Source organism: Oculina patagonica, chromosome 2 (genome assembly GCF_052425735.1).
Source record: "Oculina patagonica isolate OP01 chromosome 2, crgOcupat, whole genome shotgun sequence".
Classification (NCBI taxonomy): Eukaryota; Metazoa; Cnidaria; class Anthozoa; order Scleractinia; family Oculinidae; genus Oculina; species Oculina patagonica.
This window is the reverse complement of record NC_135759.1, coordinates 39,713,999-39,741,744: the sequence shown is the minus strand read 5'-3', so window position 1 is coordinate 39,741,744 and position 27,746 is coordinate 39,713,999. Positions and strand designations below refer to the sequence as shown.

General features: G+C 39.7%; 2 protein-coding genes across 4 annotated transcripts in view; one reads left to right on the top strand and one right to left on the bottom strand.

The window, feature by feature from the left end:
* The first annotated feature begins 739 nt into the window (after nucleotides 1–739).
* LOC144641126 (echinoderm microtubule-associated protein-like 2) lies at nucleotides 740–24,769 on the top strand. Of its 2 annotated transcripts, XM_078500175.1 has the most exons (25): nucleotides 740–784; nucleotides 2,089–2,320; nucleotides 3,089–3,361; nucleotides 4,142–4,377; nucleotides 6,695–6,792; nucleotides 7,207–7,376; nucleotides 8,324–8,410; nucleotides 8,850–8,970; nucleotides 10,047–10,196; nucleotides 10,609–10,678; nucleotides 11,280–11,381; nucleotides 13,540–13,638; nucleotides 15,318–15,452; nucleotides 17,492–17,591; nucleotides 18,037–18,083; nucleotides 18,169–18,291; nucleotides 19,100–19,264; nucleotides 20,115–20,246; nucleotides 20,643–20,713; nucleotides 21,209–21,300; nucleotides 21,578–21,675; nucleotides 22,121–22,208; nucleotides 22,711–22,806; nucleotides 23,223–23,353; nucleotides 24,009–24,769. In XM_078500175.1, the coding sequence occupies exons 2-25, from the start codon at nucleotides 2,128–2,130 to the stop codon at nucleotides 24,141–24,143; spliced, it is 3,012 nt and encodes a 1,003-aa protein (XP_078356301.1). In that variant the 5' UTR covers nucleotides 740–784; nucleotides 2,089–2,127; the 3' UTR covers nucleotides 24,144–24,769. The 2 variants fall into 2 exon arrangements, with proteins under 2 accessions (XP_078356301.1, XP_078356309.1); XM_078500183.1 differs by lacking the exon at nucleotides 8,324–8,410.
* A 587-nt stretch (nucleotides 24,770–25,356) lies between these two features.
* Nucleotides 25,357–27,746, bottom strand: part of LOC144641216 (cytoplasmic aconitate hydratase-like) — a 31,547-nt gene continuing 29,157 nt past the window's right edge. For both annotated transcript variants that reach the window (XM_078500255.1, XM_078500261.1), the window contains 3 exons: nucleotides 27,493–27,615; nucleotides 26,749–26,934; nucleotides 25,357–25,976 (listed from right to left, as the gene is read on the bottom strand). In XM_078500255.1, coding sequence (XP_078356381.1) covers nucleotides 25,863–25,976; nucleotides 26,749–26,934; nucleotides 27,493–27,615 — 423 coding nt within the window. In that variant the 3' untranslated portion in view covers nucleotides 25,357–25,862. The remainder of the gene's footprint in view (nucleotides 25,977–26,748; nucleotides 26,935–27,492; nucleotides 27,616–27,746) is intronic.

The window sequence follows — 27,746 nt, the reverse complement described above, 5'->3', positions numbered from 1 at the left end:
GAATCACCTTAAACGTGAAATAAAGACTAGTACCTAATCTAAAAAATAATGACAATGTTGTTAATTAATAACAAACAGACTTAAAAAGTCTGTCTTAAAGTCTGTCTGTCTGTCTTAAAAAGTCTGTCTTAAAGTCTTAAAAAGTCAAGTGTAAACGTGTCAAGTGAAACTAGTGGCCCTCATTATATTATACATAAAAAATGATAATTGAAATGACTAAAAACAAAATATTAAAATAGAGTTTAACTTAAAAAATAGAGAAATGGTCGAGACCTATGTATGATTCCTTAAGGTAATTCACACGACAAAAAAACATTGAATAACAAACTATATGCTGGATCAAAACACTCTGATTTTTATCTCCTATCCCAGACTAAACTGCTTGAGAACCATACGCTTCACAGCCGCACAAACCTCCGTCTCCGGCCTCTTTCCGTAGCGGTTCTCTCCTCGTTATCCCCAACCTCGTTCCCAGGGAATCATTCATCCTATATCCATTGCGAAACATAACGAAATGCTGGGAAAATTTACTCTTTTTCTCTCGGTTTGCGACGCCTTAGTAATTTTGCTTCCCGCTTTGCCTTCTCCCCCTTCCCGCCCCTTTTCCCCAGGGCTCTAGCCCCCCTGTCTCCTTTCTCCTGCCTTCCACTAGCCCGGGCCTACTCGACAAAGAAAAAAGCCGCCATTTTCGCGTTAGTGCCAGTTTCCCGCGCGGCCTTGAAAAGGAGCGAGCGGGAGCCGGGTACAACATTGTGGACCTTAGCAACATGGCCGCGCATTCGAGGTAAGTTTGCCGTAAAAAAGTAATCTTTTGGCAGTAAATAATCGGTATTTAAGTCGGATAAGACTAAAATATTTTAAAAGGGATTCTGCTGTTGTTATATATGTTACAAGTTTTCCCTTGGAATTTTCTAAGTTCGCCGATAGGTAATCACATAAACTATAAACAAATTGGTCTCGAAGGCGGATCAAGGATTACGCTTTTATATTAGAATGTTTTTGTGACCGACAGGCGACTGGCAGTGATATTAGATTTATAGGCTATTTCTCAGTTTGTTTGGTGGATAAATCTTTGATTTATGTTAAGTGTTTATGGGAATGCTCAAGATCAAACACTTAACAGTAATAATATTGAATTTTAAGTGTTCGTTAATGAGATTTTGACAGGAAAATCTTGGTGTCCTTATAGTTGCAAGTTGAGGCCCCATTAGGGGTTTTAGGGATACGGGATATTTGGGGAAAAAATTATAGGGATACAGGATGTTTCAGGGAAAAATTATCGGCATACGGCCCGATATTAAGAAAAGAGATCATGGGATATCGAATTTCAAAGTTTTTTAGGAATTTTAAAATGGGATACGGGATATTTAGGCCAAAAATTAATGGGGTACGGGATACTCGGACCCCCCCCCCCCCCTAATGGGGCCTCCAAGTTGCAGAGCTCAAATCGCAAAATTGTTAATTTGATTAATTTAATTGTGTCGCTAACCAATTTGACAGTCCATGGAAATACCATAATACCTTTTACAAAAATACTGTTAACATGCATGTTGACATTGTTAAAAAAATTACTTTAAACAAACTAATAAAGCTGATGAAATTAAAAAAAAAATTAAAGTACACTCAACAAAATTACTAGATTCTGATTGGATAAAAGATTACCAATGTTGTCCCAAAGACTTATGAAAGTGTCCAAAGATTACCTGAAGTAGTCTGAAGACGAACATAGGGGTTGCAAAGCAATCGTTCTGAATGGTAATCATTCATAGTATGGAAATATGCTTGTAATTTTGTTAAGTGTACTGACAGTACCATAAATAAAAAATCACACAACCTTCTTGTAAAATTTGTGATTAGTAGGTATTCGTGATGTTTTGAAAGTTCTCAAATTGCACACAGAATAATTACGAAAAAGTTTGAAAGGATGTGAAGTCAGTTTTCAGGCACATGTTTTTATTAGCATCATTGTTGTCAAATCATAAGGTCCTTGATACCTTGTTTTTAAAATTAGCATCCCCCAAATTTTGTCAATTTGTGTACTTTATGGTAGTTTAATTAAGAATAGCTGCATTATTTTGCTTTCCACAGATAAGCAACAGAGGGAAATGAAATTAACATGGGTGAACCATGAGTTTGCCAAGATTCGTGACTAAGATCGTTGGGGGAAAATTAGTCACTGTTCCAGAGTACCGTGATCCATCGTCTTCACGGCAGAGTGGCTATAGTTTAAATGCAACCTATCCATGGGGGAGATATGATCCTGTTCCTGCTCATAAGATAGGAAGCAGGACATATGCTGTTCTTCCGCCTATTTCTGATGGTAGGGTGTTGTGGTTTAAAATTTTAAACCATTTGGATTTTTCTATTTACATTATTTCAGGATTTGAATGAATTTGAAGCAAAGGAAAATTTTAATAATTTTAAAAATTATATTTCAAAATCAAAACTCATTCAATTGACATATAATCCCTAAATTTTTAAGGGTAACCATTACTTCCAATTTCACTTTACAATAAACAATATAATTAATTAATATCATGATATTAACTGTCAAGCATAAGGTGATAGCATAACAATAATATGCTTGTAAATCACTTAAGGGGTCATCTTAGGAAACCCTCAGAACTTTTTATTTTAACTGTAACGTTAAATCTCCAGAGGCCATCCTAGTCTTTTGAGATTTGGGGGTAATTGCGTTGTTGCAGAAAATATCTAGATACCCCTCCTACAGAAGATTTTTTGCTTTAAATCCCCCTCCCTTCTGGAAATTCCAGTCAAGCCTCATACTCTCCTATAAAAATTTTGGATTTTGAGAACCCCCCCCCCCCCCCCCACACACCCCCTCAGAATTTCCAATTATAATGTTCCATGGGGTGGGTATGGATATTTTCTGGAACTGCACATAATTTTTGCTCCATACATGGAAAAAAATAATGAAAAAATTCCTTCTGTCAAAGTTAATCAGACCTCATGCATGCAGCATTTGCAACTCTGAATAACATTTTGCCTCATTAAGGTTTAGTTTTTTATTCTATTACAAAGTTTGCTTAATTGAGGAACATTTTTGCCTTAATTTAAACAACAATAGGACACTCTGACCATGGGACTTCAGAAAGCCAGCTTGCTCAAAGAGTTACAGATGCTCTGTCTAATGTCAGCAAGCAAAAGTTGTTAAATGTCAAGCACAAGTTTTCCTTGCTGGACAAGGACCGCTCTGGACGAATAACTACAGAAGAACTCAGACAAGTGTTCCTAAGCTACCAGATATTTATTCTTGGTCCAACATTGACAGCACTTGTTAAGAAGTTTGAAGTTGATGGTGGTGGAGTACTTCATGAACCGCTGGCCAAATATTTACTTGGTAAGTCAAAATGGTGGGAGGCGTGGTGGCCCTAATGGTTAGTGTGCTCGACTCCAAGTCGAACTGCCCGGGTTCGAGCGCTGGCCAGGGCACTGTGTTGTGTTCTTGGGCAAGACATAATTTCCTCTCTATACCCACTGCAGGTGTATAATCCCCAAAGAGAAAAAAAAAAAAAACAAAAAAAAAAAAAAAATTTTTAACCACAACCCCGCAAAATAAAAAAAAAAAAAAAAAAAAAACCCCCAAGGCGCGCGCTAAAAAAGGAAAAGGGGATTGGGTACTAGCGAATTTACTGCCAGGGGTACCCCTGCGGTGAACTAGCATGATCCCATCCAGAGGGAGTAGCAATACTCGTAGTTGCTAAATGCTAGAGAAACCGGGATAAACTCCAACTGTATGGGCCACTTGGCTCAAACGCAGACTTTGCCTTTACCTAAGTCAAAATACTTTTATTAAGGATATTAGAATTAAGAACAGTAAGTTTAAATTTGGTTAGTTAGATGATTGAGGGTAAGGCTTTTATTCAGAAGTGCTAGCCTTATATTGAGAATATTTTTGGTTTTTCATTAGGGCCTGCTGGTAACTAGGCCTATAACTAAATAGGCTTACAATGCAAGCAGGCATGTTATATTATTAGTATCAAACTCTACAGTTACCAAATTTTCCCAGATAAAACATTTAGAAAGAAATGGAGACCATGCAGTAGGGGAAATATAACTGTACAGAGTGTTTTTTGATGATTGCTAGTTTCAATAATGTAAATATCCCAATACTTTGCAGATTGTCATTCATCAGCATCAGCAGGATGGCAGGATAAGCGCAAATTGAGTGCCATTGGTTTGTCTAATCCTGTGCGCACAAATACTGGTCAGTCTGCTGTTCAGGGTGATGCTGAGCTGTTGCTAGAAGTTGAAAATCAGTTAATGCAGGATGGAGGAAACTGGGACTACAGTGAATTGAAGACGTCATTTCAAAATTGTGACAGAGGAAGAACTGGCTTCATAGGAAACAAAGAGGTGCAGTTTAGTATACATTAAGGTCTCTGCACATGTGGGGACATGTCGCAGGGACATGTTTTAGCAACATGTAGCAGCTACAAAATCATGTGTTTTTCACACTGAGGGGACATGTAACAGGCACGATTTTGCAGCAGTTTTGTCCCTGCGACATGTTGCATGGATTTCAACTCGTTGGACTGCGTGCAACATGTTGCAGGGACAAAGTGTTGCAAGAATTTGTGTTGCACGCGCCAAAAATTATCAGCACACACAAGGGGACATGTCGCTGCGACAAGTCCCCGCTACATTTTCTTGCGTGTGTACGCATTGTGATTTTGACGCTGCTACATCTCCCCGCTTCACGTCCCTGCTACATGTCCTCTCAGTGTAAACAACACATAATTTTGTCGCTGCTTCATGTCGCTGCGACATGTCCCTGCGTCTTGACCCCACGTGTGCGGAGACAATTACAGTGTGTTGTTTCAGAAAATATCCGTACTACCCCTCTGGAAATTCCAGTTTAGGTTCACACCTTCCTTTAAAACTTTTTGGTCTTAAAGACTCCCTCCCCCCTTGGAATTTCCAATGGTCCAACACAGGGAGGGTATGGATATTTTCTGGAACCACACATTATGTTAAATCGTTTATAGCCAGCATGTGAAAAGCAAGAGTTAGGGCTGCAGCTTAAAAACCAGTTCTATTTATAAAATGTGCAGTTAATATGCTTGAGTTCAACTACATTGTATTACACATCGAAAGATTTATATATATATTTTTATTCATGTTAAATGCAGTTGATAACGGAGGCTTTCGTTATACAATTTAAAAAAAATCAGCAAAAAATCCTAAAAATCCAAACGCACCCAAAACTACAAATCTAACGACCCACCTCTGCGTCACACCCAGCCACATCCGCTCACCATATATAAAAAATTTTGAACCCCCGCACACCATCTTGCAGCCTCACCTCTTCACTTCTTCACCGTACCGAACCTTACCCCCCTCTCACAACCTACATTTACGGCACAAAAACTCTACTAGTGGGGGGCCCTGCCCTTGCCCTGTCTTTTCTTTTCTCCTTCTGGTGGTGGCTGTGCTGGGCCTCGGCTTGCAGTTGATCCGCGGCGTGTCTCCTTCTCACGTGGTCTTTTTCTCTCGTCTGTGTCGGGGCCCGGGGACCCCTCGCTCTCATCTTTCGGCTACCGTTAAACTGAAGCTGATGTGGCCGTGGCGGTCTCTGGTGTGTTGAGGTTTGTGTCTCACCGGTGGGCCTTTCGGGATCTGGATTGTTTCTTCCAGGGCACTTCCTTCCATCTATCGATATTTAAATATGCTAATACAGCTTATGACGGCGGTGCAAGAGGGGACTGGCACTAGTGTTAAACGGCGTCTCATTACCCGTGCCCCCTCCTGGTTTGTTTGTCATCTGAGGTTTCGATGTGGTCTTTTTGCTTGGACGTGGTTCACCCCACATTTATGTGAGTTTGTTGTCGGTGGATTGATATCTTTGCTCCGCGCGGGCCGGCTGCGTGCGGGTCTGTCGGCTGTTACTTTCGTCCCCTTCTGTCGCGGTAAGAGTTTGCGCGGGTTGGGCCCGGCGTTCCACCGATTCCGTGTGAAATACCGGGCTCATGGAAGCGGGCGGCAGGGCCCCCTCTGGCTCGCGTCCCGCCTCTCTCCCCTCTTTCTGCTGGGGATCCGCGAGGCGCATCTCGCGTCACCCCACTTTCGGCTGTCCGTCGGTCATGTAAGTGAGGGGCTAAATGTGTACCGCGGGGCCCACGTAAACTCAGCTTTAACACCTGCGTGACGCCCAAGAACAATCTTGGGGGAGCGTCTCGCTCTTCAGGGTAACTAAACTAACATCTGCTTTTTATACACATTTGGCGTTATGTTTTCTGACTTTTTGTTGGCGCGTCATCGAACGTTTTATTTTCGCTGATTTTTATTCTAAATTGTAAATACAGTTGTTAATGTATTTTTTTGTTTTACTGACTGACATATTTACATAATTGTATCAAGTGTACACATTGTCCAATTACCATCATGTGTTGTAGCTGCTTTTTGATCACACCATTTTGTTGCTTTCTTCATACTTGAAAAAGACACAAACTTTTGTATTTCTTCTTTGTGTTTCTTCTTCTTAGAATCAATCTTTTTCCACAGAATTTTTGTAATGACAGTAAGGTTTTTATAAATAAAAAGCTGAAAAAGTCATAAAAATATGGCCAATTTTGGGGTATACCAGTTGATATCTTTACTCTAACCTGTGTATTACTTTATGTCATATTTATTGTTTTATGTCATAAGTACTTCATTTTACACTTCCTCGTAGTTGAAGATGCTGTGTAAACATCACAATCTTCCTCTCAGTCGATCTCTGTTGGAAAAGCTGCTTGCAAGGTTTGATACAGATGGAGATGGATGGGTTAAGTAAGTACGAAAAGCACGAGTGTTTTACTGGAAAATAGACCACTCACAAAATTCATACGAAATTACATCTGGGACCTTAATTAGTGGCATATTTTTATATCCTCGTAGTAAGGATATCGATGACAGCATTTCCTGCCTTTTGCACAGTTGTTTTATTTAACATTTATAAATGAATATGATTTATCTATTTCATTTGATGTAGCCTGCGAATACAGCCGCCTCTCATCACTCCTGCTACTACGTATACGTGCGAACGGGAGCAATAAAATGTGGCTGTATTCGCAGGCTACATTTTCTGAATTATTAATTAATCAACATGACTTTCACAGTCTGTAGGTCTAACTTGAATACCCATGTAATTCTTGTTGTTTATCTAATGCTATAAAGTAAAATTTTTTATTCTTTTAATTTCAGTTGGAGAGATTTGTCAAGATTCCTTGAAAAAGCTATGTCGGTAGCTGCGCTTGGAAATTCTTTGAAGTCAGAAGAGAAAGCCTCTAATAAAAACTACAGCAGAACTAGTGCAGCCATCAAAAAGCATAACAGCAGCTTGACAACTAGCACAGAAACACAAACCAGCTCAGGTAAATATTGATTTGGGATGATTGAACACTAGCGGTCGCCGTAGCGGTCTTCTTCGTTTTTTTTACACTTTACTAAGGGGCTGTGCTCAGCATTCCTCCACCCCACCCTCCCCTTTCTCTTATCCTTTCACTGATCCGATCAGTGTTGATGGGTGCCTGGAATGCTAAGTTGCTACCTAATTTAATAGTTAAATACATGTACCGGTATAACAAAAATAAATATAAAAGTTAAAATATTAAATAAATCGATCAGTTTTAAAAATAATCTTCAGTGACAGTTGTCTTGCATAATAAGCATGCCCTTTGGGCCCCACTGGTCAGCTTTGTGAGATTAAAAATGATTTCCAAAACAAACATACTAATTCTTACCCTTGTTACAGGTTTTGGAGTGTCTATCAGAGTCTGGTGACTGCTAAATAAGTTGTGTTGTAGTCTCGTCCCATATTCTCCATTAAATGTTAATTAAATAGTTGGTGTTTAGTAAAAGTGTATTAATCTTAGCTGGCATAAAATAATATAACTGCAAACTTGTTTTTGTCAGGTGCCATTTTTTCTCGTTTTAATGTCCCAAATAAAATTTATGCCGGGTCTCTGATGTGGAGTTGTAAATAACCTATATGGCGTCATAAATAAATTGAATAAAAACCCTTGTTTACTAGTAATAAACACTGGGCTCTAATAAGCTGCAGAACAAAAAAAAATTTTTTTTTTTTTTTTTTTTTTTTTTTTTTTTTTTTTTTTTTTTTTTTTAAAAAAAAAAAAAAAAAAAAAAAAAAAAAAAAAAAAAAAAAAAAAAAAAAAAAAAAAAAAAAAAAAAAACAAACATCAAAAACCGTACCCCCCAGGCACCATACCAAGTTTGAAATAAATGCGGGTGTTTAATCGAGAAAAGAAAACTAAAAAACTAAAATAAATGTAAAATGCTTGAAATCTTTAAATATACGCAGATGACAATGCTGGCTCTTTAAGAAGACTTTCCAATGTTAATCACAATGAAAGTGATTTTCAAAAGTCAACTTGGCCGGAAGATAAAGGTATATTTAATTAACAAATAATGTAAAATTAAGACTTCCTGGTAAATTATAAATGGAAGGTGCGTGTAATTATTTTCTCTTAACTTTGCTCTTCAACCAATTTGATTCTTGCGTTTATATAATCAAGCGATCAATAAATTAGCGCATGTCCCACAAAATTTCGTCCATAGCTCACCCACTATTTATAATAAAAAAGCATAATTTATTTATAAATTGATTATTGACATTTTAAGGATATGAGGCCCTATGCGCCAACTTGGCGCCAGGGGACAGGTGAAGGTGAACTAAATTCCTTATATTTCCCCGATGAAATGTTTATAGGCATGAATCAAAATAATTTTTTTAAGCAAAAGTACCGTTACTGTACATGACGTGCAAGTTCCAGCCCTTTCTGATATTCTGGGAGTATTAATTTTATAACTTGATTTCACCTTATCAGAGCCTGACCCAGTGAAGCTAACTTTACGAGGCCGTAACATATATTTATACCCTCCTGATGAATACCTTGACATGGATACCTCACCCCACCCCCCTGAGGAAGAGTTGCAGTTGGAGTGGGTGTAAGTAGCTGTGTTGTTTGATTTAGTGTGTTAAACTAAGCTTAAAACGTTTATATTCAATAATGATCTTTAGTACTTTTTTAAATAAATTTTAGTATTTGATTATGAATTTATGAATTTTGTAATGAACTTTAGTATTTTATATGAATTTTAGTATTTTTAATATAATGAATTTTAGAATTTTAATGAATTTAGTATTTTTATTATTATTACTTGTAAGAGCATTGAGATTTTCATGTAATGCACGAGAATTAAATTATTATAATTATTGTTGAGTGCATCTGAACTTTTCTTTGTGAACCATAGAGCAACACATCGGTTTGCGCCCATTTGAAACAGTGTTAATCTGTCAATTCAATACAAAGCAAGAGTGACACAAGGGGGGCGCAGTGGCCTAATGGTTACTGCGCTGGACTTTAGATCGAATGGTCTGGTTTCGAGCCCTGGTTGGGGCACTGTATGTGTTGTGTTCTTGAGTAAGACACTCATAGTGTCTCTCACCACTCAGGTGTATAAATGGGTACCGTCGAATTTAATGCTGGGGGTAACCCTACAATGGACTAGCATCCAATCCAATGGGGAGTAGAAATACTGCTAGACTCTTCATGCTATGGAAACCGCGATAAGCTCCACCCTGATGGGCCACTAGGCTTGAACCCAGACTTTAATTTTACTAAAAGTAACACAAGTCTTCCATAAAATTGTTTCACTCAAACATTTAAGGAGATGGAAAAATGCACTTACGGATACATGTATTCTCGATGACGTGTTCTGTGCCTTGGAGACGAAACAGTTGTTTTTGTGTCCTGGATTTGGTGAGGATGTGTCATGCAACTTACATGACGCAAAAAGCTTGAGAACACCCAACTCTCATGCACATAGCCTGGATAGTGTTGCCCACTTTTCTCCTTTCCTTACTTGAGGGGAAGGGGGGGGGGGGGGATAGGTGACTGCATACAGCTATTCTCACAGGCCGGTGATATTTCAAATTCACATCACATTGCGAAGCAGAACCTACTGCTTCTGAATAACTAATTGAACTGGGTAAGTGATTTTATTATGAACTTTTTCTTCAGATATGGTTACCGTGGACGGGATTGCCGTAATAATTTGTATGTCCTCACTTCAGGGGAGCTAATTTATTTCACGGCAGCAGTGGTAGTGTTATATGATGTGGCAAGTCACAAGCAGCGACATTACACAGAACACACAGATGATATAAAGAGGTAATCTTCTTTATTTACAATGCTGGAAGGCCAGGCGAACCCTGAAAAGACTCACAAACACTGCAAATTGGAGTTTAAGAGCCAAAACAATAATCCACTAGCGGACATTTTCGAGCAAACATTTCCCCGTTTAAAGTATTAAATAATAAATTATTAATGAAAAACGGGAAAAATTCGTGGTAAGTCACTATTCCACAATGAACAACTTACAAGGTAAACTTGCACTTGTGCTTGCGTTACTAGTCAAAACAGCTCTTTAGTGTCTTAAGTAGCCGTAAAGAAAGCCCAAATAAAAATGCTCTACCATTGAGTTATGAAGCAGAAGTAGTGAGTTTCACTTTTCTCGCTGGTGTAAAACAATTGGGATCAAAAGAACATGAATTTTGACTGGAGTATCAATAACATTTTTCAGTTTGTGTGTTCACCCCGATGGAGTTACAGTCGCATCAGGACAAGTCAAGGGACGAGGAGATGATGCCAAGGTAATTACTTGGATAAGAACAACACAGGGTCTTATGCGCATCAGTGGTACTATAAGCTAGCGTAGCAGCTGCTTTTGTGAGTGCTTTCAAACAAAAAAAATGTTATGTGATCAAAAACAGCTTCTACTTTTATGGCTATGTTACACGAGGCAATTTTTCTTGCAACTTACAATGCAGCAAACGTTGCATTGCCAGTTGCAAATATCACGCATAACACACAGGTTTTTGCAACCTGCGATGCAACTAAATGTTGAGTCGCAAGTTGCAAGAAAAGTAGAACTAACTTCTACTTTTCGCAACGTTTGAGACAAATTGCTGCGTGTAGCATGTCAATCTCAACTTGCAACGCCATTTTCTTAAAATGAGCCAGGCACCGCGTCCTTCGCTCGCGGGAGATTTCAAGATGATAATCTCTAACGGATGGGTTGCAAGTTGCGAACAAAAGTTGCGAAAGAATACTGTCACCCTCAAACATTGCCCTTACTCTTTCACGTTCTTTTTGCTATACACTCTCTCAAGCCACTACTAGACTTGACGTAACTGCTTACTTATAAACCTTCTTCAAGTTATGCTAACTTGTATTTATTTACCGTGATGACAGCCACATATCAGATTGTGGGATTCCAGCTCGTTAGACACCATCTGTGTCATTGGAGTGGATTATTTTGAGGATGCAGTCTTCGCCCTGGCGTTCTCTAACAAGGTGAGCAGCACCCGAACGTGAATTTTGATTTCAATTTTGTAACTTGCTCAACTTAAAATTGGACACCTACGCCATTCGCGCGTCAATCACGCGCATATTAATGGATTGATTCTTGCTGTTTTTCCACTGTTCGTACAATCAGCCCGGGACAACCAGTTGAATTTACCATTGACTTTTTCACACTAAAAAAGATTCTCAAAGACTTCCTAACCTCTAATTTTGTTATTGATACGATTAATTAGTAATTGGACCTCGTGTCGTACAATTCTTATACCTAATCGCACCTTTTTGGTACGCTTCGGCTGCATATCAGGTAAGTTTGGTCGAGCCATGGTTCGTATTTTGGCGAGACGCAGTCGAGCCAAAATACCCATGGTGAGACCAAACGAGCCTGATATGCCGCCGAAGCGTACCAAAAAGGTACTATTAGGTATTTACCGTACCCAAATTCAGCCAAAAATCCGGTGATATTATTCGATCTCTTGAAGCCATGCTTGCCAGACACGTAGTACAAAATGTGTTGTCCTGCTTGTATTGATACTTTTTTGGTCTTCAACACTTTTATCAAGTCCTCTTCTTACATTTTTTTACTCGTTTGTTTGGAGTTTCATTCCCTAAATTTTCAAAATCCAAATTTAGCGAAAAATTTGGAAACTCCGACTCCATTGTTTCAGTGTGAATGTTTCAGTACTCGTCGGCAAACATCGCGCAATTGGCGAGCGCGCTCAAGTTTAGTTTTGGCGGGAAAGTTTTTCTCATTTTACGACCGGTAAACACCAGCCAATTAAAAATACTAGTTTCTGTTTTATTGGTAAAACCTCTTTTCAATTTATCGTACAGAAACACTACTTTAATTCAAAGTGACCGTGATATGGTGGCATATCAGGTCAGTGACTTGATATCGTAGGATATCAGGACAGTAGATCGCGCTTCTGATTGGCTACTTGCGAATTTGGGTACGGTAATTATACCTAATCGTACCTTTTTGGTACGCTTCGGCTGCATATCAGGTAAGTTTGGTCGAGCCATGGTTCGTATTTTGGCGAGACGCAGTCGAGCCAAAATACCCATGGCGAGACCAAACAAGCCTGATATGCAGCCGAAGCGTACCAAAAAGGTACGATTAGGTATTTACCGTACCCAAATTCAGCCAAAAATCCGGTTATATTTATCGCTCTGTTGAAGCCATGCTTGCCAGGTACGAAGTACAAATTGTGTTGACCTGCTTGTATTAATACGTTTTTGTTCTTCAACACTTTAAACAAGTGCCTCTTTTGCCTTTTTTCCCACTTGTTTGTTTGGAGTTTCATTCTCTAAATTTCCAAATCCAAATTTAGCGAAAAATGTAAAAAATTCCGACTCCATTGTTTCAGTCTGAATGTCTCAGTTCTCGTCAGCAAACATAGCGCAATTGGCGAGCGCGTTCAAGTTTAGTTTTGGCGGGAAAGTTTTTCTCCTTTTACGACCACTAAACACCAGCTAAAGTTAAAATACGAGGTTCTGTTTTATTGGTAAAACCTTTTTTCAATTCATCGTACGGTAACACTACTTTACTTCAAAGTGACCGTGACATGGTGGCATATCAGGTCAGTGACTTGATATCGTAGGATATCAGGACACTAGATCGCGCTTCTGATTGGCTACTCGCGAATTTGGGTACGGTAAAGAGAGTAATCGTTTTCGTAAATTCAAATCGTCCTCGCGCTGCGCGCTCGGCCGATTTTAAAATTACTCGCCCGATTACTCCCTGAATTGTACTCCACTGAGTCCAATTACTATTACGAATTGTACGACACGAGGTCCAATTAAAAATTAATCGTAGCAAGTCTCTGAGAATCTTTTTTGGTGTGAAAAGGTCAAAGGTAAATTCAATTGGTTGTACAAACAGTAGGAAAACAGCAAGAAAGTGAATGTGATTGACACGCGAATGGCGTAGGTGTCCAATTACAGGTATCCAATTTTAAGTTGTTCAACCCATGTGATCGTGCTCTTATTACGCGACAAATAAGCTCGCGGGCAACCAATGAAAAACGAGAATTTTTTGTGATTTGGCGCTTTCGGTTTTTGCAGACGGATGGTCCATATACATGTGGTAACGTCTGATGAGGTTCCATGGTTTCTGTAGTAATGCCTGTCTTTTCACTTCTCTTTTTATCAGAGGAGCCAGGGAGCATATCTTGCATCAGTGGAGGATAATGAATATCACACCGTGACACTGTGGGACTGGGCACGGAAGAAAAAGATCACTTCAGCCAGGGTATGAACGTACATTTAGGTCTAAAAGCTGACCTCCACAGTTATCTATTTCTTGAGCGCGGTGCCGACTTGTAAATACAGTCAACTCTCTCTTAAAGGGACTGTGTCACGGCTGATTAAAGTTTATTTTATTTAGTTTTGCCAAATACTCGCTATGAATCCTATTGTTTGCAAAGGAATTACTTCTATGAATCTAAATGACAAAACCATAGCTTCATCATATCCAACTTTGTCTCCCGGGCGATAAAATTTAAAGTTACAAGCAAACGAGATTAACTTTGAAAACTGTTCCGCCGGACCATTTTTCAAAAACCCATATCGCAATCCGTTTTAATCTTTGTCATTTCTGGCCATCCGTACCTTCTTTTGTATTTACTGTGCTATCGAAATGTCCCTTCACTGTTTTAGGAGGTTATTTTTATATTTCACTAAACTTGAAGGTCATTTTCCCATGCCTTAATTTGGCTAAAATTCGTGACACAGCCCCTCTAACGGACACCTCTATAAGACGGACACCTCCATAAGACGGACGCCTGGTGATGGTCCCTGCCGTTTTTCAGTCATTTTAATGTAACCAAACGGCAGGGACCATCACCAGGCGTCCGTCTTATGGAGGTGTCCGTCTTATATAGGTGTCCGTTAAGAAGAGTTGACTGTATTTACAAGTCGGCACCGCATCAAAAAATACCGCATCCGTCTGGTTCATTTGTTACTTTAGTCTTGTTACAGTTTGCAAAGGTTTGTTGCATTGTGCAAAGGTTTAGAATTACTGGTGTCATGTTACCTCGACTCTCTACAAGGCGGACACCTCTCTAAGACGGACAGTTGCGGCCGGTCCCTAAGGTGTCCGTCTTAGAGAGAGTTGACCGTAACCACAATAACTTTAACGCGTATTGCAAACAAGAAAATAATAGTCATTCAGCAAGTATTCAAAATACTAGTAGTGGATTGTTATCACCTCTTCACCTCTTTCATTTTACTTGCTATTTATTTGCTTACTTTACTTTACTTTACAAACGAAAACAGCAAGGCTGATTAAATGTAAAGGAATATATTTTTTTTAAGTAAGACCCTAAAAAAAGGCATTGCCGTTCGAAATATTGGCTTTTTAAAAAGTATATATGACTGGATTTATAAAAACCAGGTTAATGAAATTTTCACCGTTTTAAGCGCAAATAGCTGTGAACGCGTTTTTTTCTCGCCAGTAGACGATATAAAAACTAAAGTTAATGTCAGTCTTTTTTCTCTCCTTCTCTCTCTTTTCTTCCTTTCAGCGCTGTATTTCATTTTTTTTCCTTTCTCGGCATGTTTTTTACGCCATATCGCAGTGTAATTAATGTACTTGGTCAAAAACACTCAGGTCACTTTTCGTTGACCACGTTTTCATAAATCCTTTACTGTTTAATCAGCTATGAAATTAAGAATTTCATAGCTGGATAGATCCTCTTTTAGGATCCGGTGCTTTTGGTTCGTTATGCTGGTTCTTGCTTACACAATTGAATTTACTTTTCTTTATTCTTTCTCTTTTCTCAGTTTTTTAACCCATTGACTGCCTTGACTCCGAAGTGTTTCGCGCGCCTTTGCGTAAATTAAAATTTTCAGGCAACTGGAAAAACTTGCCAAATGCGCCAGGAATAAACGTGACGTATGTTTTAATGCTGTTTTTTGATTGGTTACCAGGGTAACATGGACCAAGTGTTAGCGGTGAGCTTCTCTCCATTCGACAGCCATCAGTTCGTCACGTGTGGTAAACAACACGTGACATTCTGGGAGCTAGAAGACAACAAACTAAAGCAGTCTAGAGGACGAATGAGTGTAAGTTAACTGTGTGCGCATGACTTTCTTTACCGCTGAGGGAACGCTGGCGCTCGGGTTGGGTCATCGATGGCAGGACTTAGCTACGGTTTCTGTAGTACAAAGTGACTTTGGGTATAGGCTAATCTCTGTTTACAATCTTTGTCTCATAGGCAAAAGCGCTTCATGATCAGTTTCTGATCAAGCTACAAAAATATCAGCTCTTAATATCGAAAGGGCATGGTATGGTGTACTCTTCCTAGAAATTTAAGCCCTTTGTATTAAATATCTTTTTGTGTGACCCGGATTTAAAACTTAATATTTTACAAAGAATGTATGGGCCCATTAGCACTTTTGCCACCCATCAATTTTGCACTTTTTGAAAGTCAAATCTTTTAATATTACACGCAAAGCCCTAAAGATTTCGCTTGTCTCATAAGCAAAAGCGCTTCAGTTTCTGATCAAGCTACAAAAATATCAGCTCTGAATATCGAAAGGGCATGGTATGGTATACTGTTCCTAGAAATTTAAAAGCCCTTTGTATTAAATATCTTTTTGTGTGACCCGGATTTAAAAACTTAATATTTTACAAAGAATGTATGGGCCCATTAGCACTTTTGCCACCCATCAATTTTGCACTTTTTGAAAGTCAATATCTTTTAATATTACACGCAAGGCCCTAAAGATTTCGCTGATTACTAAGTTTCACAAGCTCTTCAAACTTTTGGAGTCAAATTGGTACATAGCATGCTGCCTTTTCTACGCAAAGTTTCATGCTAATGGGCAAAATATAAACCGACTTTAGCAAAGATTCGCCTATTGCTACCCTCCCTGGATGGTCCATCACGGGTTCCCTCCCCCCCCCCACACACACACACACACACACCCACCTCCAGTGCTTTGTACGGCTGCCCGAACAGTTCGCCCGAACAGTTCATTTATACTCCTGAGTGACTGAAGAGAAGTCCTCAACCTCGTTCCCAGGGTCTCTCTCCCCCGCCCCTGGGAATGAAGTTGGGACCCAAGCGTGAAGCCGGCGCCCAAACCCGGACGGCTCGATCTGGAGTCCAGCGCACTAACCATCAAGCCATCATTCAGAATTTTTGCTGGGGTAGTGAAGTCATAAAGTTTCTGAAGCCAAGGCTTAAAAAAACGTTCGATTGATAACCCTTAAGGTCATTGCCCCGAAATAGAACTGAACATAGATTTTCAACTAAACTTTGCCTGCTTGTTATTACCTCAAGGGGGCTTAAATTTTGAAGTAAAAACGTGGGGTCCCCATATTCGTCTAGGAGCACGCGCTGTTTTGCACTTGTACTGGACACCTTCAGCTTGGAAAAATCTGAGGATTCGTTTCTGCACTATCTCTTCTGATTAGAGTTACATTATAGTCAAACTGAAAGATAAATTACAAGTTGTTTGAGGCTTTGTGCCGTAATTGTTCGTAACTGTCTTGAACGGAATTTAAACTATATTAAACTTACAATTCTTGTGATCCTTTTTCCGGTCGTAGCCTTGTGTTAGGTTATGTCTCCTTCCCTGAGTTAACTTAGCGTCCCTTTCCCTGATTTAGCTTAACATCATTTACAAGATTGCGTCGCTACTGCTCGTCTCATACCGCGTGTTGGTTTATATAGAGATATCCCCCTAGGGACTTAGCATAACCACGCTAGGACTTAACATAATTTCGTGAACGTGCAAAACACACGGACCTTGTATATACCAAATAATTCCGTAATAATTCCCTTGCGAGTACTGGCAAAGTACACATCTCCAGTTATAATTTATTTTTCAAACATAAGAATTGATCTGTTTTCGTTTTCAAGAAAGAACTTGATCACTACACCCAAAATATGAGAAAAAAATTGATAGGTCACCATACTCGTTTACGAGAAAAAGACGATTTCTTTTTCTCGCGGACTACGCCACATAGAAAAAAGCCGCCATTTTGTTTATGTGCGCGCGCTTATTACGTGTAAAATTCTGAGCAGAGAGGATGCGCAATGCAATACAGGGCAACGACCGTAAGTTCTTTAATTCTACTTATTCTGTTCTAACAGAAAAACCACAGACCAAAGTATGTGTCGTGTATTGCATTTTCTACAAATGGTGATGTAATCACGGGCGATACAGATGGTGCCATATGTGTTTGGCCGGAAGGTTTGTGTTTCTTGTTCAATACATTTTACTCCGTTTACGGAAAAAAGTAGGTATACTGAAACTATCAGTTACTAACTGGACTACATTCTTAAATTAACTGTGACGGAACTGATTCCTGATAAATGTTTGTAAAACCAAAACTTGGCTTAACTGCAGAATACCCTGCCACTCCGAAGTTAACAATGTAACACTACCGACCAGCGAAGAACACAATTTTAACATGTTCATCCTACTGTATACTTACGTTAACCTCTCCCCCTACCAATCCTATGGGTGGTTCTTTGTGGAAATCTGCTGGGAAACGTGAGTGCAGGCGCAAAAGACGAGAGATCCATCGGGCGCCACCGCTTTCCAATACTTTTCTTGTGCCTGCACTCGCGTTGCTCAGCGGATTCTCCCCATACCGTTTGTATGTTTTCTCATGTCGCAAATAATCTTTCAATAGAATCTAGTCAAGTTGCAGAAGAGCTTGAAGTAAGGAACGCACATTCAGTAAGTATGGAGTGCATTTGGTACTTAGTTTTTCTTGAATAAGAGATAAGAAAACAAGCAGAACTAACGCTGTCTTTTTTTCTAGGGCCCAGTCTACGCTCTCCTTGTACTGCCAAACGGTGTGGTACTCTCAGGGGGAGGTGGTGAGTCAACCGTAAGAGCCTGGAGCAGAGGACCAAAATTAGTTCCCACAAACGTCGAGCTAAAGGTAAATATAGGCATCGACAAAGTAGAAAAGGTACACTATACAAGGAAGTAATTCTATTCTAACAATGACTGTACAAGTCAAGAATGTATACTAGTACTAGTTAGAAAGTGAACACCTTGATCGTGCCAGTGTGAGTACAGTTGATGTTATGAATTATCTTTATAAATCAATATTGTATAGGAAAGCATTCTTGTCCCCAGAGCCACCTCTCTCTCTTAGCTGGCGGGGCCTTAGCACAAGGCACAGGGGCTCTGGTGACATAATTTGAATGGGTAGAGAAAAGGGAATTTAAATCCCGCAGATCAAATCCAGTGTTCTCCCCAGTTTTCAGCACAGCAGGTAAGAAAACGTTTTAAATCGGTAAAGAAATTCCGGTAAATCTCAGCTGTTTTCTAGTTTACCTACATGAAACAGAATTTTGTTCAAATGCTGGTCGAATTTTATTTCATGACAACTTTATTGTCATTTATGGCCTTGCAGACTCTTTTGCCGCTATACAGCCTACGAAAATTGCATTATCTTCCGTTTTAAACTATTTTATAACAAAGTGATTTTACAATGGGAGATTTAATTGGCTAGATTTTAAATTCACTTTTTAAAATCTAGCCAAATCATTGTTCTTCAAAGCACGTGGGGACGAGAATGGAAAATAAGATGAAGTCTTTTATTAAAGTTTTGATGGCATATTAGGCCGTCACGCAACTCCGATTTGCGTACCATGAAGCGACTAGGGGATATAATTATTTTCTACTCCTAGTCCTCATCGATTTTAACAAATGTGTTGATTCATTATCCATTTTTGCTGCAGATGCCGAGAGATGTGAGTGGAGTGCGGTGTCTAGCTTTAGGAAATGCTGATCATCAGCAGCTTTATATTGGTACAGTGGATAACAACATCTGGTGTACATCACTTAACGCGGGCTCAGAATCGCCGCTCATGGGGGCTGGTGCCAAGCTCGTCAAAATTATGGAGGTCAGTAATCAAGTTTTCCAGAAAAAAATCCGGCGATATATGTCTTTCTTGTTGAGAGCATTTAAATTTACTTTTTACACATAGCAAGGGTATCAGAACACGGAATTTCTGACGTTGTAGCATCGTGGCAACTAACAGGCAACTAATAGCTACATGGACCAGGACAGGGTCCGCTTAGAAGGGATTGTGGGTAGCGTCAGTAGATATATATACATTTCGCCGATAAAAGGTTAAAAATAAAACTTAAGGTAAAAGCTGTTAAAATTGATGCTAAACGTTTTCGATCTGTTCGATCTTTATCAGAGTCTCTGATGATGATCGAACAGATCGAAAACGTTTAGCATCAATTTTAACAGCTTTTACCTTAAGTTTTATTTTTAGTCAGTAGATATGTATAGTTGTTCGTTACTCTTGGATTAGACTAGGTCAGCACTTTTCTCGAGCACCAAAATTTTATTTTTTAGATTTTGAGAAATTTATTTTTGTTATTTCGCATTTTTCTAGTTTTCGTGTACCTCGACCCCCAGAGTTGGCGGCACCGCAGCTGATTTCAGCAGGTTGGGGGTATACGTTCCCTTTTTCCACAAAGTGGTTTTGGGTTTTCGTATCCGGCGGTGTCGTACACATTTTCTGTGAGGAACTTCCGTCTTATGTGATGGAGATTATTGTAATTAAGCGTATTCTGATAAGTTGAAGGCAGGTTTGCAATAAACTGGCTTTCAGGTCCTTGCTGACCTACAGGCCCCTGTATCTACACTGTTGTGTATGTTTTTTGGGTAGTGCAGGCAAACTAACACATAGATAGTAACGCTCCTCTTAAACCTGTCGCCGGCTAAATCATTTGTTCTAGGGTCATTGTCAAGATTTGAGAGGACTTGCGACTCATCCCAGTTCTCCGATGTTTGTCACGGCCGGAAGTGATAAGATAGTTCGATTGTGGAATGCCGCTGAACGCCGTGTCGTGTGGACGAATAATAAGTTGGTGAGTCCATTATTACTGTGTGATTTTACATAAAGTCTGTTTTCACTTATATTCCAGTTTCTGCGTGATTTTTTCGAAAATATTCCTTATAAAACAATGGACTGCTCGCTCTCAAATTGATTTCCATAGTTACCTCAGGGTGTCACTATTCGTTAATTACCATCCAATAAAACCCTCAAGCTCTTGACCCAAATCAGTGAAAAAACAAATTGAAATCTCGTTCTTCATTCAGTTTTATTCAAGAAATTTTGTAAGGCTTTGTTTATTTTTCGTTTGCACTTGCCCAAGCCTAGCGACGGACTGAAGTATTTGGACCCCGTATTGAAATATGTTATAATAAATTATACTGATTAATTCGCTCTAGTATTAAAGTTTTCAAAACTTGTCATTTTCCAGGCTTCAGCAATTCAGGCGGCAGCTTTTCACCCTGATGGCGGCTCTATAGCTATTGGCTTCAAAAAAGGAGGGTACGTATGCCAAATACTCAGCCTTTCTAATGTCTTTCATAGACTTTTGCACAATATTGGTGCCGTAAACCGTTGTCCGAGTGTCCGGGGGGGGAGGGGGGTACTCGAGATTTCAACTGACGGCGATGATTGACTGGTTCAAAAATTAAGACCCCCCAAAATCCCTAGGGTTTCCAACATACCCCTCGTACCCCAAAAAATCCCTAGATCAAATATAGACCCCTCAAATATAAACAGCAAAACACGTTTGTTTGTACTTTATTCGCAGAACTACGCAGCCAAGGCACTACCACGAATTTTCAGATTGTTTTTAATACCCCCAAAACATCCCTACCCCAAAAAATTTCGGAATCAAAAATTTCAAACCCCCAAATATCCTTCGATTATCTTGATTATCCCCATCACTTGAAATCACCCCCACCCCTTTCCCCAGGTCCGAGTGGCACGCTTTCTTTAAGGACCCACTGTTAATGCATCTTAGTTTTTCCTTTTCAGGTGGATGTTGTTAAATTCGACGACTGGAGATGCCATTCTTGCACGAAAATCAGAGCCTCCGGAGAAAATATCAGAAATTCAATTCTCTCCAGGTAATATAGGCACAAGCCCCCCAATTTCATGTTTAAAGCACACTTAAGTTTTTGTGCCAAATGATCTACAGTGTCCCCCTTTTTCTTAAAATTAAGTATCAAAGGACGGAGACTTCTTCGCTCCAGCCCTGGAGGGCCTCCGTATTGAAGCAAAAACTCCCCTTCCCCCGCCAATCGAGCCAAGAAAAGGCCATAATTTTTAGGGCCTCCCCGTTTGACTTCTTAACACCGTTTCGAACCGTTGGATGCACTACTGATTCTCACGGGTTTTCTTTAGATGGAAGTCATGTCGCTCTTGGCTGTCACGACAATGATGTATACATATATGAACTGCAAAATGAAGGAAAGTCTGTTTCTCTGAAAGTTCGTTGCAAGGTGATATAAATATAAAGTAACGTATAATTCCCCCTATTTCCTCCACTGTTTACTAGTGTCTAGTTGCCGAGATATCCAAGTAAACTCTCATAAGACACTCATTGTCAGTCGCTACTGGAACAAGTTGCACGAATACTGTTACACGTGAGGTTTTGTGCTCGTTATTAAAAGTTATTGCAGAAAGTGGCAGAAGAAATTCGTTCATGTATTAGGGCCTTTACAGTCAAACAAATTGCAACTTATTCGCCACTCGAACTTCTGGTGGATTATAACAACTTTTTATTGGTTTTCCAAACCTTGTACGCAAAAAGGTGTACTTACATTGTATCTGTACTTTCAGTTCTCCGATTCCAAGACTATCTTAGTTTGGGACTGGCCAAGTGTCTTTCGTCTGTTTCGTTAGTACAGCTGTTTTAATAACAGATTTTTAATTTTGTTTTCACAGGGTCACACAAGCTCTGTGAGTCATTTAGACTGGTCCAAGAATGGAGAAAAACTTCAAAGCACATCTAGAGATTACGAATTACTATTCTGTATGTACTGTTTATATTATTACTGGATAACATAGCTTAGAATCTGTTCTTCAGCAGTAGCGGGAGCAAGTTAAAGCTGGTTTCACAGGGTGCGAGAACAAGAATTAGCTTAAGCGCGAATGGCGAACGAACACACTCATGCGTATCTGCCCTCGCGTAGTATTAGCGTAAGCACAAGAAAAACGAGCAATTTTGTCTTTTGCTTACCGTATTTACTCGAATAAGCGCCGCGGCGCTTATTAAATTTTTCGCGCCTCAAGTGCGGCGCTTATTCGATTAGATACGGTATGTTTATTCTTCTGCTACGTGAGGACAACACAAGAAGTGTGTTGTGGATTTTTTTTCGTTGCTCTTGTATGCTTGTACTAATTATTGTACTTGTATTTATTTATCTATTTTTCTGTAGCAGAAAGTATTGCTTGGCGCTGCAAGAGACCACTCTTATTAACTAAAGCAGTCATTAAATTATCGAATTTAAATACAGTCAAATATTCATCCACAGGGGACCCTCTACAGGGAGAACAGATAACCCAAGCAGAGAGCATGCGCAATACAGAGTGGGCCACACAGAACTGTGTGTTGGGCTACACCGTCATTGGTAAGTAGCATAAAAACACTGTACTACTAGTTTAATGGTGTACAGTACCTTGGTCGTGTGGCCCAGTGGTGTGCCATTTTCGGTTTTCCTGAAAATTGATCAGTTGCAGAACAACTATCCTGAGTTTTCGTTCGTCATCCTTTCTCAACACTTGTTTCCAGGGTCTCTCTTCTTGGGAGAAGAGAGAGCCTAGGAACCAGATTGATCCTGGAGAGACAATGTTCGAAATCTAATTGGACGTCACGAGTCGGAAACTGTTCGGAAGCATGACCGAACGTCAGAAAATGGCGAAAATCGAGCCTAGTGCATTACGAGGAATTTGCAGACACGGCGCGTCACATAAGAACTATAACATACGTTCTGCCATTTAGCCATTGCTGTTTTAATATTTCTCCCCTGTCTGTTTACTCTTGCAGGAATCTGGCCGGACGGGGCGGATGGAACGGATGTGAACTCTGTGGACCGCTCAAATGAAAAACAGTTAATAGCCACGGGAGATGACTTTGGCAACGTTAATCTGTACAGATATCCCTGTGTCAGCGACAAGGTAGGAGATTATTTTAGTTCTTCTGTGTAACTGAATTTTGCTATTATGCTCGTCGTGAAGTTGTCTTTCGGCTGCTTGGTTCGTTTGGTTGGAACAGTGCAATCTACTCCAGGGAGGTCTAGGTTTGAATCTAGGTCTGACCAGTACTGACAAGCACTCAAACGTAGCTGATAGGAAGTCACTGCTTTATCGTACCAGTAAATAGGATTTTGTGGTGGCATTTCCGCATAGTGGCTCTTTATCCACTGTTCCGGATAGGTTCGGTGCCATAAGTGGGTTGCGCTTCGAGAGTTTTTCTCCGGGTTTTCCGGTTTTCCTCCCTCCAGAAAAACCACCATTTCCAAAATTCCAATTCGACCAGCTTGGGCCAGCTTGGGCCGATATGGCATCCTTTCTTAATATCGTAAATTTATTTATTTATTTATTTATTTATATATTTATTTAAGAAATTTTTGTTTAGAAATGTTGACTTCAAATGACCCTAGAGTCACGTTCGTGTTTCTCAGATGATTGTCACCATTTTGAGAACGTAAAAGACCAACTGAATAAGTAACAAACACTTTGGCAGTAATGCAGTTTGTAAACCACTATGGTCCGCAACACTGGTAACTGGAGTTGTTGATTTTGATTTGTTTGTTTGTTTGCTTGTTTTCAGGCTAAGCCCAGAATTGTCCAAGGTCACAGTGCGCATGTCATGAATGTTCGGTTTCTTTCCGATGATACCCGACTCATCTCCGTAGGCGGTCGGGATGCGAGTACCATGCAGTGGAAAGTCGTGAAGACAGCATAATGAAGCTCCCGCGCGAATTAAAATCACTTAGGGTAACTGTGTTTCTGTACAGTCTTTAATGGCAAAAAGAAACGCGCATTTATTCTTTTCATACGGAATCCCCATAAGGAAAATAACAGACTGCGACTTGTCCCTTTTATCACAAGGATCGTTGAGCGGAACTCGCGCACAGAAGTCAAAATAATCGCTGGACTATCCTTGAGGAAAAAAGGCGCTACTCACTCACCTTAAAGAAATGTTGTAACAATCATACGTGTAGTTATAGGGTGATGGGAAGGTAGTATGCACATTTCGAATAAACGAAGTATTTATTGAACTAAGGCTACCTCAGAATCAGAATTCTAAGCCAAACGCGAGATTTCGGAGTTGTCGCCTTGTGTTTTCCTTGGCGAGGTTCCCTTCGTTTTCTGCAGAATAGCGCACGCAAATAATATTGGGAACTTGGTGCTCATAATTTTTACAGGTGGTAGTTTTATTAGGAAATTTATATATTGTATCATTCATAATTCATTGTATCGTTCGTTCGTAATCCACTAGCTTGTACTCACACAACAAAACAATTGTACAGATACATCAGTATACCCACTGTCTATATTATACAAATAAAACTGTAATCAATATTCCAAGTGAAGGTGTTTTGAATCAATTGAATGTGACTCAATTTCTTTCAGCAAAAAAATAATCAAAACAGAGTACATAGAAATAGAAAGGGACTTTTTATAACGTGATGTAAATTGCATTGTTGGTTTGGGAGTATTCATATATACACGGGTACTTTTATGTTGCACATTCCTCTTGGAATAGACTAGACTTTTCCCTGATAAAAATAAAGGCCGTATTTACTTGCAACATACGCGTATAGCCGTCGCATTTGCTCGTTGAAATTTTTTTGTTTTCGAGCTGAAAATAAAAAAAAATTAACGGGGAAATGTGACGGCTATACGCGTATGTTCAAATAAATCCACCCAAAATTTCCCTGACGAAATGAATTCAAAATTTCAGAGAAAGTAGCGGCCTCCACCACCAAAAGCAAAACATTGCTGAGGTCAAACACTTGCTCGCGAAGCAAAATTTTGGATGAAACCATTTAAATGCAATGGCGAGAGAGGTGGCTAAACGGTAAAACATGCCCGTCCAACATGATGTTGGGCGATTCGTTTAGCCAGGGCTTAAAGATAATCAACAGGATAAATGTTACACAAACAGAACAATAGACTTTTCCAAAGTGTTTATTTTATTTTATTTCCATCGTACACTTTCTCCATATCTTGTTAAATAGGTTTCTCGTTTCGTGTGAAAACGACTTCCTTCCTCGCAGTTACTGTAGCCGAATATTTATTTATTTATTTTTTTTCTGATATTCTTCTCAAATAGTCAGCCAAGCGCATAATTAAAAATATGATTTGTTCTTTCACAAAAATTGTAGCTCTCCTGATATTTTTCTTAAATAGTCAGGTAATTCATATTGTATGTACATAGACCGTACCTGAAAAAATTAAGTAAAACTCTAAGCGTTCGTTAGGAAAAGGCATTTAACCCAACGGCATTTGTTATGTTAGTCTGTTTCGGTCCCTATCTTCTGCTATCCCACCCCTCCCCTACAACATTTAAAATACGTTAGACCCATACCAAGTGTCAGAGTTCGTTTCGCGTTCGAGTTCGTTTATTCAAGCCAGTGTTCTCTGTTTTTCAAGGCTGTCTGTTGTTTCAGCAGTCTTCTTATTTGAGCATGCTCCTTATCATGTAGTTCAAGATGCCTCCATGTTTGAAGTACGTCAGTTCCACGTCTGTGTCAAAACGAACTTTCACTTTGAAGGAGCGGCCATCATTCAACTACAATAAACAAATCAATCAATCCATCAATCAGTAGGTTAGATTTTCTACGGCGACCATATCGATGTGCAAAACGAAGTTTCTTTCATCTGGGATTTCAATTCCCATTATATGCCCGGCATATCTACAACAACTTTTAAAAAACTTTTTTCCCCCACAAAAAGTTCTTTTCTGAGTTGACACTTCCTCGTGGCGGACACGGTGGCCAAATGGTTAACGCGCTGGACTCTGGATCGAGCGACTTATTTCTAAACCGTAAAACCATTTGACTTCCTAGGAAGTCAAATGGTGTTCTATTTTCCTTTTTATAAGGACCATTTGCTTTCATCTCTGCTTTTTGAGATCTTTCCCACACAGTGTGAGAAAGCATATTATGTTTTTCCCCTACCAGGGTTCGTACACTTTTTCAGGCCAAAAATTCAAGGACTCTTCAAGGACTTTCCAGGACCCTTCTTGGAAATTTCAAGGACTTTTTTTTCACGAAAGTTACCCCAAATTAACGATTTTCAGTCTGTTGTGCCGTTGATGTGCTTGTTGAAGAACTAAAAAATCGCCTATTTTGGCGGTCTTCTCATTGCCTTGAAGCCTTTTGACGTTCAATAAAAAAAATCAAGGACTTTCAAGGACCGAAAACCAATCTCACGTACTTTCAATCGAACTCCTGAAATTCAAGGGTTTTCAAGAGGCATACGAACCCTGCGGCCTACTGTTCCTGGCGCCACCAGACTAATGCTAGTTGGAAAAGTTAAAGGTTTTAGGGTTGCTTTCCTACCTTAACCGGAAGTGTTTGGCCAGTTTTTAGGTCTTCCGGTATCTCAATGGTATAGCTTTCTTTTCCAGTGAGTCCCAGGCTCTCCGCGTTCTCGCCGGGAAGATATTCAAGGGGCATGATACCCATTCCTACCAAATTACTTCGGTGAATGCGCTCAAAACTCTCCGATATCACTGCCTTGACGCCCTGTTCAGAAACAAAAAGAGTGGAAGAATTAGCGAAAGAAAAATGAACATTGTGGAAGGCGCTGTGGCCAAATGGTAAATGCACTGGACTCTGCATCGAGCGGTTTGGGTTCAAGGCCTGGCCGGGGTAACTGCTTTGTGTTCTTGGGCAAGATACTTTACTCTCATAGTGCCTCTCTCCATCCAGGTCGCTTCATGTTATTGAAACCGGAGCTTAAGCCAGGTTGATGGGTCACTACGCTCGAATGCTTACATAACATTTTAAAGAGAACAATAAACTGCAAACCTGTACATCCCTGTACATTGGGGTCATCACGCAAGGGTTCGGGTATACGAGAAAATAAAAATAATGGCGCGAAAAACTAAAGCCACGCTTCTAGTTTTTGCGCATCGCCTGCAGTTTTCTTTCTATTTTTTTCTTTTTCCGCAAGAAAAAACAGGTAGCATAAAAAAGAAGTTCGAGCTCGCATCGTAAAAGAAGTTCAAACTTTATTTCTCTGAAGGGATGAAGGGCTTTAAGGTACTTGCATAAACATATTCCTGTCTATTTGTTTTATACCTGCATCCAAGGCCCCTTTGCCGCCCAGTCACGTGACGATCCTGACCCATAATCCTTGCCGGACAGGATAATGAGTTGTCGTCCTTCTTGGCGGTAACGTTCAGCAGCATCAAAAACATCCATCTAAACAACAAACGAAAAAACAAATACGCTTAACACAAAGAACAAGCACTGGACATAAGATGCCAAGTTAACGTCCCCACGAATAAGAATAAGAGAACCGACAGATATGAATACGAACTTTAGAAACATAC